At 39.3% G+C, this 13,589-nt stretch overlaps 1 protein-coding gene across 1 annotated transcript in view; it reads right to left on the reverse strand.

Annotated features, from left to right (window-relative positions):
* Positions 1 to 13,589, reverse strand: part of DNAH5 (dynein axonemal heavy chain 5) — a 262,494-nt gene that overhangs the window by 104,893 nt on the left and 144,012 nt on the right. The window contains exons 41-45 of the mRNA XM_059062876.2: positions 11,940 to 12,093; positions 6,969 to 7,115; positions 4,424 to 4,665; positions 1,584 to 1,760; positions 956 to 1,157 (exon numbers count right to left, since the gene is read on the reverse strand). Of these exons, the coding sequence (XP_058918859.1) occupies positions 956 to 1,157; positions 1,584 to 1,760; positions 4,424 to 4,665; positions 6,969 to 7,115; positions 11,940 to 12,093 (922 nt within the window). The remainder of the gene's footprint in view (positions 1 to 955; positions 1,158 to 1,583; positions 1,761 to 4,423; positions 4,666 to 6,968; positions 7,116 to 11,939; positions 12,094 to 13,589) is intronic.

Raw genomic sequence — 13,589 nt, forward strand, 5'->3', positions numbered from 1 at the left:
CCTGGTGGCGCAGTGGTTAAGAATCCGCCTGCCAATGCAGGGGACACAGGTTTGATCCCCTGTCCAGGAAGATCCCACATGCCACAGAGCAACTTAGCCCGTGCACGATGACTACTGAGCCCGCGAGCCACAACTACTGAAGCTGGCGCACCTAGAGCCCATGCTCCGCAACAAGAGAAGCCACTGCAATGAGAAGCCCGTGCACCGCAACGAAGAGTAGCCCCTGTTCGCCGCAGCTAGAGAAAGCGCGCATGCAGCAACAAAGACCCAGTGCAGCCAAAAATAAATAAATAAATAAATAATTTATTAAAAAGAAAAATACAGGAAATACAGGACAGTGATAGTCGTATGTACCTAAAATCATTTTTCATTACGTACTTCCCTAACCGTAAAACCAAAAATAAAACATCCTAGGATGCCATATATAAATATTACGTATATTTGTACTTTATATACATGTATGCACATTTAAATAAACTTAAAGTATTGAAATACATGCATAGATACAGATGTATAGATATACACATCTATTGCATAAAAATATTCCTACTTTGTCATTTTTTTATAAGTTGCTGATTATATCGAATGAATGGCTGAAATGGATCTGATTTGATTTTTTTAATTTGTTTTTATTTCATTAAAAGTTCAGTACACAATATATTTAACAAGAAAATGTGCATTTGGAACTCAATTGAAATAAATATTTGAAAAAGAAACAATTGACTCTCTTTCATACACACATAAATATTTCCATTTCAATTTTACAGCCAAGAGTTTTAATTACCATTTAGAAATATAGATGATAGCTAGCTAGCTAGCTAGCTAGATGATAGATAGATAGATAGATAGATAGATAGATAGATGATAGGTAGATAGATAAATAGAGTGTAAATATTAGCCATTTTGGAAAAAACTGATCCCACGTGTGACGGATGGATAGAAGAGAAGGGCTCACCATCAGATGCGACGTAATAGTCAAACATGGTGTCGTCAGGCCCTGCTAGAGGCGGCAGGTCCAAGGCCAGCCTCTCCTGGGAGCACAGCCAGTGCTCCATGCGGCGCCGGCCATCCAGTGCCAGCACTGCCCCGACGCTCCACATCAGGGAGAAGACGTAGAGTCTCCCCAGGTGCTCCGGCGTGACCTCCCCACCTTGCTCCTGAGCGTGAAAGAAACTTTTCTTTTACTTACTTAATTCTCAGACCAAAACTTGGCTTTGACATTTTAATGAAAATAGCAAAGATCTAAAAGGGATAACAGTTTTCCCCCAAAACAAGAACGAGGGAAAGATGAATAAAACCGGAGAACAAATGCAGAACTGATCTCTGGGAATCCCAGGCTGGTCTCCAAAATAAATTTTGAATGCTTGTTAGACAACTGCGAACCTGCCCCTAATCCACAACTCTGTGGTTTGCTTTGTGGAAAAAAAAAAAAGAAATGAAAGAAAAACACAAAATATGCAGTGTCCATGTTTGAAACCTCCCCACTTCCCCAAGGTTCTAAGAATCATGTTCAAATATCGCAGACCCTGCACAGTATGGCTCAGGTAAAAGGAGAGAGAGTTCTAGAAAGTTGAGCGATTTACCTTGGAAGGGATCAGGCCTTGAAGCATGTTGATGCTTTGCATGATCACAAAGGCCTCCAGCATCTCCATGTGGTGTTCTAAGTTCTGAACACTGAAGTGATACAGGTCTGGAAACGACTTGGTGTACAGCTGACGAAGAATTTCAGCTTCTTGAGGCGAACGTTTTTTAAGAAAAGCCTGTTGGTTTGCAGATGAATGCATTAATTAAATTTAGTAGTACGCCAGAAAAATGGCCATTTTTGGACAAAAGTTTTCTAAATATCAGTTAACAATAATAATAATAATATCTAATGATTATACTGCACTTCTGATGTACCAGACCTTGATATAAATTCTTTCATGTATTACCTCATTTAATGCTAAAAACAACTCTGTGAGGTAGGAATTGTTATTATCCTTTTACAGATGAGGAAACTAAGGCCCAAGGAGTTTAAGCAACATGACCAGGATCCCACAGCTGGTAGGTGTCAAAATTCAAACCCAGAGTCTGATTCCAACATCCCTATGTTCAGCTACTACACTACACATAAGCTCAGGTCTTGAAGCCAAGACGGAGGGAAAAGTCTTTGGCTCTTTTTTTTTTTTTGCGGTACGCGGGCCTCTCACTGTTGTGGCCCCTCCCGCTGCAGAGCACAGGCTCCGGACACGCAGGCTCAGCGGCCATGGCTCACGGGCCCAGCCGCTCCGCGGCATGTGGGATCCTCCCGGACCGGGGCACGAACCCGCGTCCCCTGCATCGGCAGGCGGACTCTCAACCACTGCGCCGCCAGGGAAGCCCAAGTCTTTGGCCCTTGATTAAAATATGCTAGGAGAAAATGAGGAGGCATATACATGGAAATAACTTAGAAAAAGATAAAGGAATAAAAGATGAACAAAGGACATCCATCCCCAGATTTTTCAAAATAGGAAACAAAGGTTTATCACAATTTTATTTCTTCTCATTTAATGAATAACCAATGTTGAAAAAAATATCAAAGAATACTCGGAAAATGGGGAATTTAGTCATTTGGAAACCCAATATGAGGAAACTACATGTGATTCATAACAAAATACCACCTAACACAATATTTTCTTCAGGTGAGGAAAGTTCCCTTGGCATCAAGAGATCGGGTCATTCTGAGAGATTCTGAACAGAAGCAACACAATGTTGATTCTCAATCATCCATCGTTTCACGAATTCAACACGATGGCACAGCGACAAAAAGGAAACACAGCACTTTCAAGCTGACGGTGCTATGTAGTCAGCGTGGCTCACAGAGGCTCGTGGACTCCCATGAGCACAGCTTCGCCACTGGTCTGCCCTCTAACAGTTCTCGCAGAGCTGCGCTGCGCTGCTCTAATCACCTCCTATCTTGGGAGTCTTGCTTCTTGCTAACCATCTGTAAGCAACTTAGCGTTAATGTAAAGGCCTTATTCGGCCTCAACATGGACAGAATATAATAGAAGCTCATTTCATAAATAGCAAACTGTAAATATTCATTAGCTAATAGTGTAAAAGTATTGTTTAAAAGCCTTTGTGAATTTAAAGTATTTGGGGGAAAATCACAAATTCATTTTCACTTGGAGTTTGCTGCATCTGTGGTTACCAAGGCTGAAGCCATTGTGGTACTTAAAAAAAAAAAAAATTTTTAACAATAACTCCTGCACCTTCCTCCTCAGAGATTCTAAATTGATAGACTGAGGTATGACACAGTCGTCTGCATTTTAAAGAACTGTCATTGGTGATTATTCTTGCAAAGCCAGGGTTGAGAACGCTTGCTCTGTATTCCTCTTAAAGGATAGATCATTTAACTGTGAAATCTGAAACCTTCAGAAGCATTTTTAATGACATACCCAACTGTACTTCAGTATCATTTTGCTTTAAAATCCCCTCCTTCTTCACATCTTCATCTACTTGATTTACAATATGAATTCATACGTTTTCGATCAAAATTATCGCCAAAAATCTTATGTAAATGAAAATAATAATTTGACCAACAATGTCAAAAAAGATTTTACAGGTGGCTTGTCTAATAAGCATTCTGCCTTACACTATAATATTTATTTAGTAAAATATCTAAGTATGCAAGTCATTCAATTATAATCTTATGATAATAAACATACTCTAACATACATTCATAGTAATAAAATAATATACCTTATCGTGAATTGAAAAGATATTATCTGAAATATTTTTTCCAAGTACAAACTTAAAACTAACATTACGACTATTGAATCTCATAAAAATTCTTTATATGAATTTTAATAAATTGTCTTCTTCGAGTTAATATTCTAAGACAGGTGCTCCAAAATTTTATGTGAATGAGTACCTTTTAAAAATACCATGAATCCCCAAAGTGATACAATTAAATTTTCCTTATTCACTCACAGTTTTGTGGGATTATATTTTTTAATATTTATTTATTTATTTGGCTGCGCTGGGTCCTAGTTGTGGCATGCGGGCTCTTAGTTACGGCACATGGGATCTAGTTCCCTGACCAAGGATCGAACCCAGGTCCCCCGAATTGAGAGCTCAGAGTCTTAACCACTGGACCACCAGAGAAGTCCCTAGTGGGATTATTGATTCACCTAGGCCTTGCAATTATTCCCCAGCCCATGGGGTGTAATTCACAGGTCTAAAATTATTAGAACTGAAGAGCCCTGAGCACTGAAGAAACCTGTAAGGGACCACCTGGGCTGAAGGTCCCAGAGCATTCAAGGATCTTCCACAAACATCAGCATTAAAATGCAATTACACCAACAGGTCTGCAGAAAAAATCAGCGCACACTCTAAAAGAACGCTAAAGGATCTGTTTCCCTCTTTAATTATACCAAAAAAAAAAAAAAGATTCCAATCATACCTCAAGAATAGGACTCCAATCAAGGACAGAAGAACTCATGAAAACCATCCCATTTCTTGAGACAGTAGCAGGAGAAGCATTGTCAATGTTATGAGGTTCGAAAACTATCTTGCAGTTGGGAGCCATGGGAATCCGGTCACCATTGGCAAGGGTTAGAGTTTTGTTATCATCCAAAACGGAATTCAGATTTTCAATCCACATGGCGTCTACTGGCCCATCAAGAACTATCCAGATATGCTCCCCTAGAACATCCCACCAAGGGCAGGGAGAAAAGCATACATACACATACATGCCTATATACATAACTACTATGCTTGAAGAAGTACTATAATTTGATATAATTTTCATTGATTTTTAAATAAAGCTTTGATCTAAATGATTATCACATTTTGTCACACAGGACTCTTCCTACTCTTTACATAGCAGTTGTTCAAAGCCCATAATCAAGAAAAAGTCCTTAGGTCATTGAACAGATATTCCTTGAGCACCTTCTCTGTATCAGCACAGTTCAAGGGATACTGTGATAAAAAAGACAACATCCTGCCTTCACAGAGCTCACTTTCTAAGGGGTAGACGTGACAATCAAACCAATAGGCAAAGAAATATATAAGAAAAATTCAGCAGGATAAGAGGGTGAGGCATTTTAGATAAGATGGTCAATGAGGTATTTCTGGAGGAGAAGGAAGTGATGTAAAGATCTAGAGCTAGACTTTTTCAGGCAGTGGGAAACAGTAGTTGCAAAGGTCCTGAAGTGGGTACAAGCTTACGGTGATCATGTTCCAGGAACAGCAGGAAGTCGAACCTGGTTAGAAAGAAGAAGCGAAGGGGGAAAGGGATGTGAGTGACGTCAGAAAGGCCGAGCCACGGAATCCATTCCGGTCTGCACACGTTTAGTCTGAGATGTCCAACAGACAGCCCATAGAGCTGTTGAGTGGGGAACTCAAGGGCTAGAGATTGAAATGTAGAAGCCATCAGCTTAGAGATGGCATTGAGAACCATGGCCTGGGTACGTTTCTTCTAGATCATAAGTATAGATAGAGACAAGAGGTCTGAGGACACAAGCATTTCAACGTGTAGACTTCTGGTAGGGTCTCCTCCACTGCTTCCTCCCTCTCGCTGACCTCTCAGTGAAACCGAAGCAGGAGGCGAGTCAGCCAGTAAGGTATCCCTGAAGGCACGTGGTGGGAGAGTTTCAAGAATAAGAGTGATGAACTGTGCCAGATGCTACCGAGAGCAGGGTTACACTGAGAATCGATAGAATGTCCAACAGAAACGCCCTTGTAAATTTAGGTATTCGGTTTAATAGTTACTCTTGATTTCTTAACCACTAGATACTCTTACTTACCAACACCATGACCAAGTTTGTCGTTCTAATTTTTATCTCTAATGTAACAACTGTGAAATATTCTAACTCAAATCAAATGCTATGAAATCCCTAATCGTGCTCATTCACCTAGCAGCTTAAGTAAAATGATGATCTGATCACTAGAGTCCCTGTGAAAGAAAAAGTGTATGTTGCCGTTCTAAAAATGACTTAAGAAAAAAACCTCTCTAAGCACCTATTCTTTAAGGTAGCATTTGGTTACTGGATCTGTGTTTACACAGAACTACTAGAACAAATCAGACACAAAATTTTATTTTATTGCCGTAAAACAACAGCAATTTCTAATATGAGCACACTTTAGAAATGAAGCGTTTTCTTTTCTCTTTTAACAACTGGTGTTGAATTGATCAGCCATATTCTGTCAAAGAGAACGTCAGTGGTGCCACTTTAAATGCTTTTCAACAGAACACTGTTGCCCAAAGTGTGGACTCCTGAAGTAAGGCCAAATGTCTTGTCCTCCTGCTATATTCTTATCTGTCCCTGCAATTGCTTGCACTGTGCCTTTCTCTTACTCATTCAGGAGTGAGAGGAGAATTGATATCACCTCTTCCATCGGAGCTTATTTTCTGGGACCACTGGGCTCAAGTCCCTAAGTAAGAGAATATTCAGAGTGAACCACTAGCCCTTAAGGAGTGTGTTTAAACAAAAAACAAACACCTGTGTACATCTAAAAGAGAATAATTTGTTAGACTTCATTTTTTGATATACACAATCTTCTTTCCAAAGAAGCCCATTTCCTCCTGTGATTTTATAGGAGAATCGGTTTTCTAAAAATAGGCCATATTTAAATAACAGTACCATTTTTTAACTATTCAGTGAAAACAGTGATGATGAAATCACTTGAATACAGTACTACCAATGTTCCTTAACAGCTTTTTCTATCTATTTTATCCTAAGTTTTCACAGGAATGTAGAAATATTTTTTCAAAAGGAAAATAATTCCCTTTGTAACAAAAAAAAAAATGGGGGGGAGGTATTTTAAGTACACTAATCAGTCAGTTCAGTATTTCAACATTCACAAATATCATACTGATTTATGAGTTCCTGGTCTAGGAGAAGACATTATACGGAGACTACAGTTATTCTCCTAATTTTAAATAGCCACAAAGGATGTTATTTAGAAGTACATGTCAAAAATTATACTTGTAATTCATCTTCTACCTTTCTTAGCCCTCAATGTTTTCCTCCAAAGGGTAGAAAATATCCCATCAGTCCAATCATTCGTTGCCACGTCAAGCCGACCAAACATCTGTGGAGCCGTAATCGCTTTGGGATTCATCCTCATTTCCCGGTGTGGTTTTCCACAATCTATACCAAGTAAATACAAATTTTAAACAACTCACATGCAGAATGAACCATCACTAGGCAACACTGCACCAATTTGCAGTGTACTGTCAGCAGGTGTTCAAAACATGAAAAAATGCAAAATTACATTGAAAATACATGTCTTACTGCATTCCAAGTTATCATAATTACCCTCAATATATTTTATTGACTAAAGCACTTTTTTACCTTCTGGAAAAGAAAATTGCATGTTACATAAGGGGGAAAATGCTACCATGCTGGAAGTGATGAAGGAATTAATGTAGGATGGAAGTTCTTCAAATTTCACAGCTCAAAAATCTTTTGGTTTATGGTGTATTAGATTAACTCTTATATCTGAAATGTCACTTAAAGATACCTGATTCTCTCCATAACAGCTTTGGTTTATTGAGATATGGTCTTGCTCATTTGGAAAAAAATCAGCTAAACTAATGTTACAAAAATCAAGGATTTTTCTTCTGTGGTCAGCTTCAGAAAAGGTATTCAAATCCTTCAAACCCTAAAACTATTCTTAAATAAGATGGATTCTGTACATAGGAGATGGTAGTTACTAAGAAAAAATTGAAGAATAAGATTTAAAGTATGTTATATGTGGAATCTAAAAAAATGGTGCAAAAGAATTTATTTACAAAACAGAAATAGACTCACAGACATAGAAAACAAACTTACAGCTATGAAATGGGAAAGGGTGGGGAGGGATAAGTTAAGAGTTTGGGATTAAAATATACACACTACTATATGTAAAATCGATAATCAGCAAGGACCTACTGTATAGCACAGGGAACTCTGCTCAATATTCTGTAATAACCTAAATGGGAAAAGAACTTGAAAAAGAATAGATACATGTATATGTATTAACTGAATCACTTTGCTGTACACCTGAAACTAATACAATATAGTAAATCAACTGTATTTCAAATTTAAAAGGTTAAAGATTTAAAGTATAAAATCATAAAAATAGAGGCTAAAATATTACATACTGTGTGAAACATTGACAAACACAGGCACACATACATAGATATGTACACTGGAAAAGGTGTTACATTAAAACCTATCTAGAAAATTAGAGAATAGCGCTCTTTTTCCAAAAACACAAAAAGAATCAGGGTAATTATTTACAATATTTTACAGTGCTGAAATTCAACTTAGTCACAGTTCAGCTTTCTCAATACATGATATCCGTAAGACTCGCAACATTTCTTTGTTAATCTAATCACACTTTACAAAAGGCCAGCAACCTCTTCAAATGTATCATAGGTGAAAACTAGAATTGGTCTGTTGCCCATACAAGAGAAACTATCAAAAATTATTTCATTATGGTTGTAGGTGAATTGTATCATTTTCATTTAAAATACGATACCATAACATTTTTATAAGAGCACTCTAAGGAAAAAAAAAAAAAGGTTGACTTTTTAAATGTTGGCTAAACTAATTCGTCTTAATTCTTCTCCTAGGCTTTTCTTTTTTTTTCTTTTTTTGCAGTACGCGGGCCTCTCACTGTTGTGGCCTCTCCCGTTGCGGAGAACAGGCTCCGGACGCGCAGGCCCAGCGGCCATGGCTCACGGGCCCGGCCGCTCCGCGGCATGTGGGATCCTCCCGGACCGGGGCACGAACCCGCGTCCCCTGCATTGGCAGACGGACTCTCAGCCACTGCGCCACCAGGGAAGCCCTCCTAGGCATTTCTTGACTGTCCCGATCATTCCACCTTCATGGACTCTGCCCCAGAGTAAGCACCCTTTTCTTGCTGTCACCTTCTTAGGACCTCCTTATGGAAGTTCCCAGACAGCCCCTCCTGTCCCAGTCTATTCTCTACGCGGCCACCGGATGGTCTTCTACACACAGGGCTAATCACTCCACTCCCAGCTCTATGGCTTCCCATCACCCACGGGATAAAATCTCGGTATTTATTGTGACTTACAAAGCTTCTCATGCCATGCCCTCTGTACTAATTTGAATTCCCCCTGGAAGCAAAGCCTGAGACAAAGACATGGGAACTGAGAGTTTGGATTCAGGGGAAAGAGAGAGTGAGACAGGAAAGGAGAGAAAGCCAATAAAAGGCTCATTGGTGAGCTGGTCACAGATGGAGTGTCCCTCTAGAAGACAGGAGGTGGGACATTTCCCTTCCACTCTTTCCCTCATTGGTTAAGGGTATGGCTGCCTCAGGAGCATTAACTCTCACCCAGCCCCTTCTTCCAGGCTGAGCCAGTTCTCTAGCTTCAAGGAAAGTCATAAGGCTGAAAACCCGGGAGACACCGCAGGCATCTGGGGGAGAAACTCTCCAACAGCTGCATCTGTAGCAGGGGAGGGCCAAAGGGATGCGGCCCTGGGTACCAATAGCATCTGCTATACCTCCTCATCTCCCCCACTCCCACAAAGTAGATTTCATCCATGCCAGAGAGCTTCTCCAGGCACATCATGCTCTCGCTGGTCCCTCCTACCGGCTCAGCTGCTTCGTTCTGCTAAGAACGCCTTTTATCCACCTACTACTCAACCCGCAAACCGCAGATGAAGCAGCACCTGCTCTGTAAGCCTTTCTAGAATTCCTTAGAAAGGTTTCTGATCTCCTTTGCCTCTGCTCACATCATCATTGTCCAAATCTTCCTCACGTCCAATCTTCCATGCTGAGTTACAATTACCTGTGTCACTACACTACACCGTAAACTCCTTAAAGACATGGCCATTTTTTTCCATGCCTGCTTTCCCATTTCTAGTACAGAACCTCAAAGTACAGAACATCAAAGATATTTGATGAACAAATACATGATGAATAAGGGAACAAATAACATACATGGGTCCTGCAGAAGTTCAACCCAATTACTTTCTCAATCTTTTGGATAATGAAAGTTTTCAGTAAAAAACAATGTCATTTAATATAACAAATGTTTACCTTACATACTAAAACCAAGAACAGGTTAATAAACAGCAAATAGTCTAATAATTTATTCATCTTTGCAAAGAACTTCTCCAAAACCAGTGATGCATATTGATTACATCATTTAGACACATTATATACAATGTATCTCTATTGTTCAATATTTAGTACTCATTTTGTTCAAGTCGTTGTACCCAGTGCATTTGTAGTTTATTGTTAACAGAAGGCAGTTTCATAACAACAACAAAAGTATCTTTAAGCATAACTGGAGAAGGAGAAGACATCATTTTAACGCTATGTAAAAATCCCAAAGCAGAACCTTAATAGTACCCATGAAAACCATGGGGTGAGTTTTGCAGGTGTGACCTCTCGGGTTTGGTGGAGGTAGGTGCTGGCTGAGAGCATAAGCCTGTCTCACTGTGAAGACCCCCTGGTAGAGTCCTGAGGGACAGACTTCACTTCGCCCCATAGCTGAGGAAATTGAGACTAAATCTAATGTATGCAGGACCCTAGAATAAATACAGACCATAGCCACCAACCAATATCGATGCATTGGGGCTCCATGAGCTGACTGGAAACCCAGCCAGGCAGCTTTTCCTTGTGGGACAATGAGTGATGCGTTCTAACAGCCGAAGTTCTGTGACATTTTGGAACTGCCATGGCTAAGGGCTGCGAATACTTTTAAGAAGGAAGTCATAACTTTAGGTTAGGGACTTAGATGTAAAACTTGGGGACATCTGGAAATTAAATATGTTTATTTCACTTCACAAGAAAAATATCTGATTCTGGGTGGGAAATTAGTTTATAATTAGGGTGATTTTTCAATACATAGAATTTAAGAGTTGGGATGAGAATTATAATTATATTTATTGAGAGGTAGCATCTTGTGTTAAGTCATAAGTGGCAAATGGTATGGTTTACTGGGAAAATTCTGGGTTTTTCATTAATGGGACCTGACCTTAATTTTGAGTCTCATCATTTACCATCTTTTTGACACTGAATATTTCTGAAGTTAAATTTTGACATTTTTGTACAAAATGGGGATAATAATAGCCACATCTCAAAATCATTTTGAAAACTAAATGGCATAACGTATGTAAAACATATAGCACAGTCCATAAAATCACTTTCAAAAAATGTTTTTCCCGAAGCATTATTCAGAAAAGTCAAGATATGCAAACAACCTATGTGTCTACCGATGGATGAATGAATAAGGAAGATGTCGTCTACATACACAATGGAATGTTATTCATCCATGAAAAATAAGGACACCCTGTCATTTGTGAAAACATGGAGGGACCTTGAGGGCATTATGCTAAGTGAAATAAGTCAGACGGAGAAAGACAAATACTATATGATATCACTTATATGTGGAATCTAAAAATGTCAAACTCAGAGAAACAGATTGTAGAAAGGTGGTCACCAGGGATTGGAGGTGAGGGAAATGGGGAGATATTGGAAAAGGGTACAAACTTCCAGTTATAAGATTAACAAATTTGGGGGTCTAATGTACAGCACGGTGATTATAGCTAATACTACTGTATCATATACTTGAATATTTCTAAGAAAGTAGAGCTTAAATGCTCTCATCACAAAAAAGAAATGGTTATTATGTGATACGATGGTAACGGTAGCTAATGCTATGGGGATAATAATTTTGCAACATAAAAATGTATCAAATCAACACACTGTACACCTTAAACTTGCACATGTTATGTGTCCAAATTATATTTGTATACAGTAAAGCTGGAAAAAAGTGTTTTTCTCCTCTGGTCCATTAAAGTACTGTGCTGTCTCTAAAATCTACCCAATAGTCAAAAAAGTAGCATCCCCTCCTATAAAAATATGCTAACATACAGCTACATTTGTATCCGTCTTGGGGCCCTCACATGTGTCACAACAGTTTAAACGTGTGTCCAGGCGGCCTGCCCCCTTACCCGCCATGGCGTTCATCAGGGTGTGGATGCAGGTGGTTTTCCCTGCTCCGCTAGGCCCCAGGCTCATCATTCCATGCCGCACTCTCTGTGTTTCAAACAACTGGATGACTTTCAGTTTCCAAGGAGGATGGTTGATTAAACCAGCTTCTTCAACCTGAAAACGTAACAGACCGCCCACGTCGGGCCACATGAACAGATATCTGGACTTAACCATTGTGTTCAAAACAAGCATAGACGTGGAGCGAGGTTAGAGAAATGGGGAACGATTGTTAATGCACGTGAAGTTTCAGCTGGGAAAGATGAGAAAAGTTCTGAAGACAGACAGTGGTGAGGTTTGCACAATACTCTGAATGTACTTAATGCCACTGAACTGTACACTTCAAAAATAGTGAAAATGGTGCATCTTATGTCATGTGTTTTACCACAATGAGATATATCTACTTTTGGCTGTGCCGCAGGGCTTGTGGGATCTCAGGGCCCCAACCAGGGATGGAACCCGGGTCCACGGCAGTGAAAGCCTGAGTCTTAACCACTGGACTCCCAGGGAATTCCCAATAAAAAATATATTGCATAGAAAATATATATACATAGGCAAAAGCAGGCTGAACATAATCAAAATGATAACCCAGGCAAACAAGAAACACCTACAGTTGACTTTGGGAATTAAATACACTTATATTAACATTTTATTGAATGTATGTATTAGGAGTAACTTAAGAATAAAGGCTCAAATATCAAAATGTATTTTAAATGTTTAATTTAAAAGATGATATTTAATTTAAAAGAGAATTTCAAGCGTACCAAGTTGACTGATAATCCATATCAATGTCAAGCCATCTTTATAAATCTTCTGGATTGTTTTTATCTATCAAACACACGTATGGAAGCTATGCTGCCAAACACTATTCTAAATTTAATCTTCTAAGAGATTAGTACTATTGGTGTCTTCATTTTATAGGTAAGGAAACTGGGGCACAAAGAGACTAAGCAATTTATCCAAGATTATTAGTTGTTAAGTTACAGAGTAGGGATTGGAACCCAAGAAACTCAGCCCTATGGTCCATGCTCTTAACCATCATGCTATGCTTAAATTCACTATAAATGATGCTCTTATTTTTACTTCAATAATTTTGGATAATAATCATGTATCATTTTATGCTATGTATTTTCTCTTCAGATTTTTCATATGCTATAAATTACTAATGTAAGTCGCTTTATAAATTAGTTTATACTTAGCTTTTTTGTTTTTTGTTTTTTGTGTAGTTTTTTGTGGTACGCGGGCCTCTCACTGTTGTGGCCTCTCCTGTTGCGGAGCACAGGCTCCGGACGCGCAGGCCCAGCGACCACGGCTCACGGGCCCAGCCGCTCCGCGGCATGTGGAATCTTCCCGGACCGGTGCACGAACCCGTGTCCCCTGCATCGGCAGGCGGACTCTCAACCACTGCGCCACCAGGGAAACCCTATACTTAGCTTTTTAGGCAATGCTACAATTAATTTGGCCATATGATGAAGAAGCCATTTGCAAAATGAATTATCACTTTTCCCTGATTAGGAAATTAAGATCTTTACATACTGATATTTAAAGGGGAAATGGCCATAAAATACTACCATATGGATTTTTATTACAAATATCTTCAAAGAATTGAAATG

The sequence above is a fragment of the Kogia breviceps genome, chromosome 4 (genome assembly GCF_026419965.1).
Source record: "Kogia breviceps isolate mKogBre1 chromosome 4, mKogBre1 haplotype 1, whole genome shotgun sequence".
Taxonomy (NCBI): Eukaryota; Metazoa; Chordata; class Mammalia; order Artiodactyla; family Physeteridae; genus Kogia; species Kogia breviceps.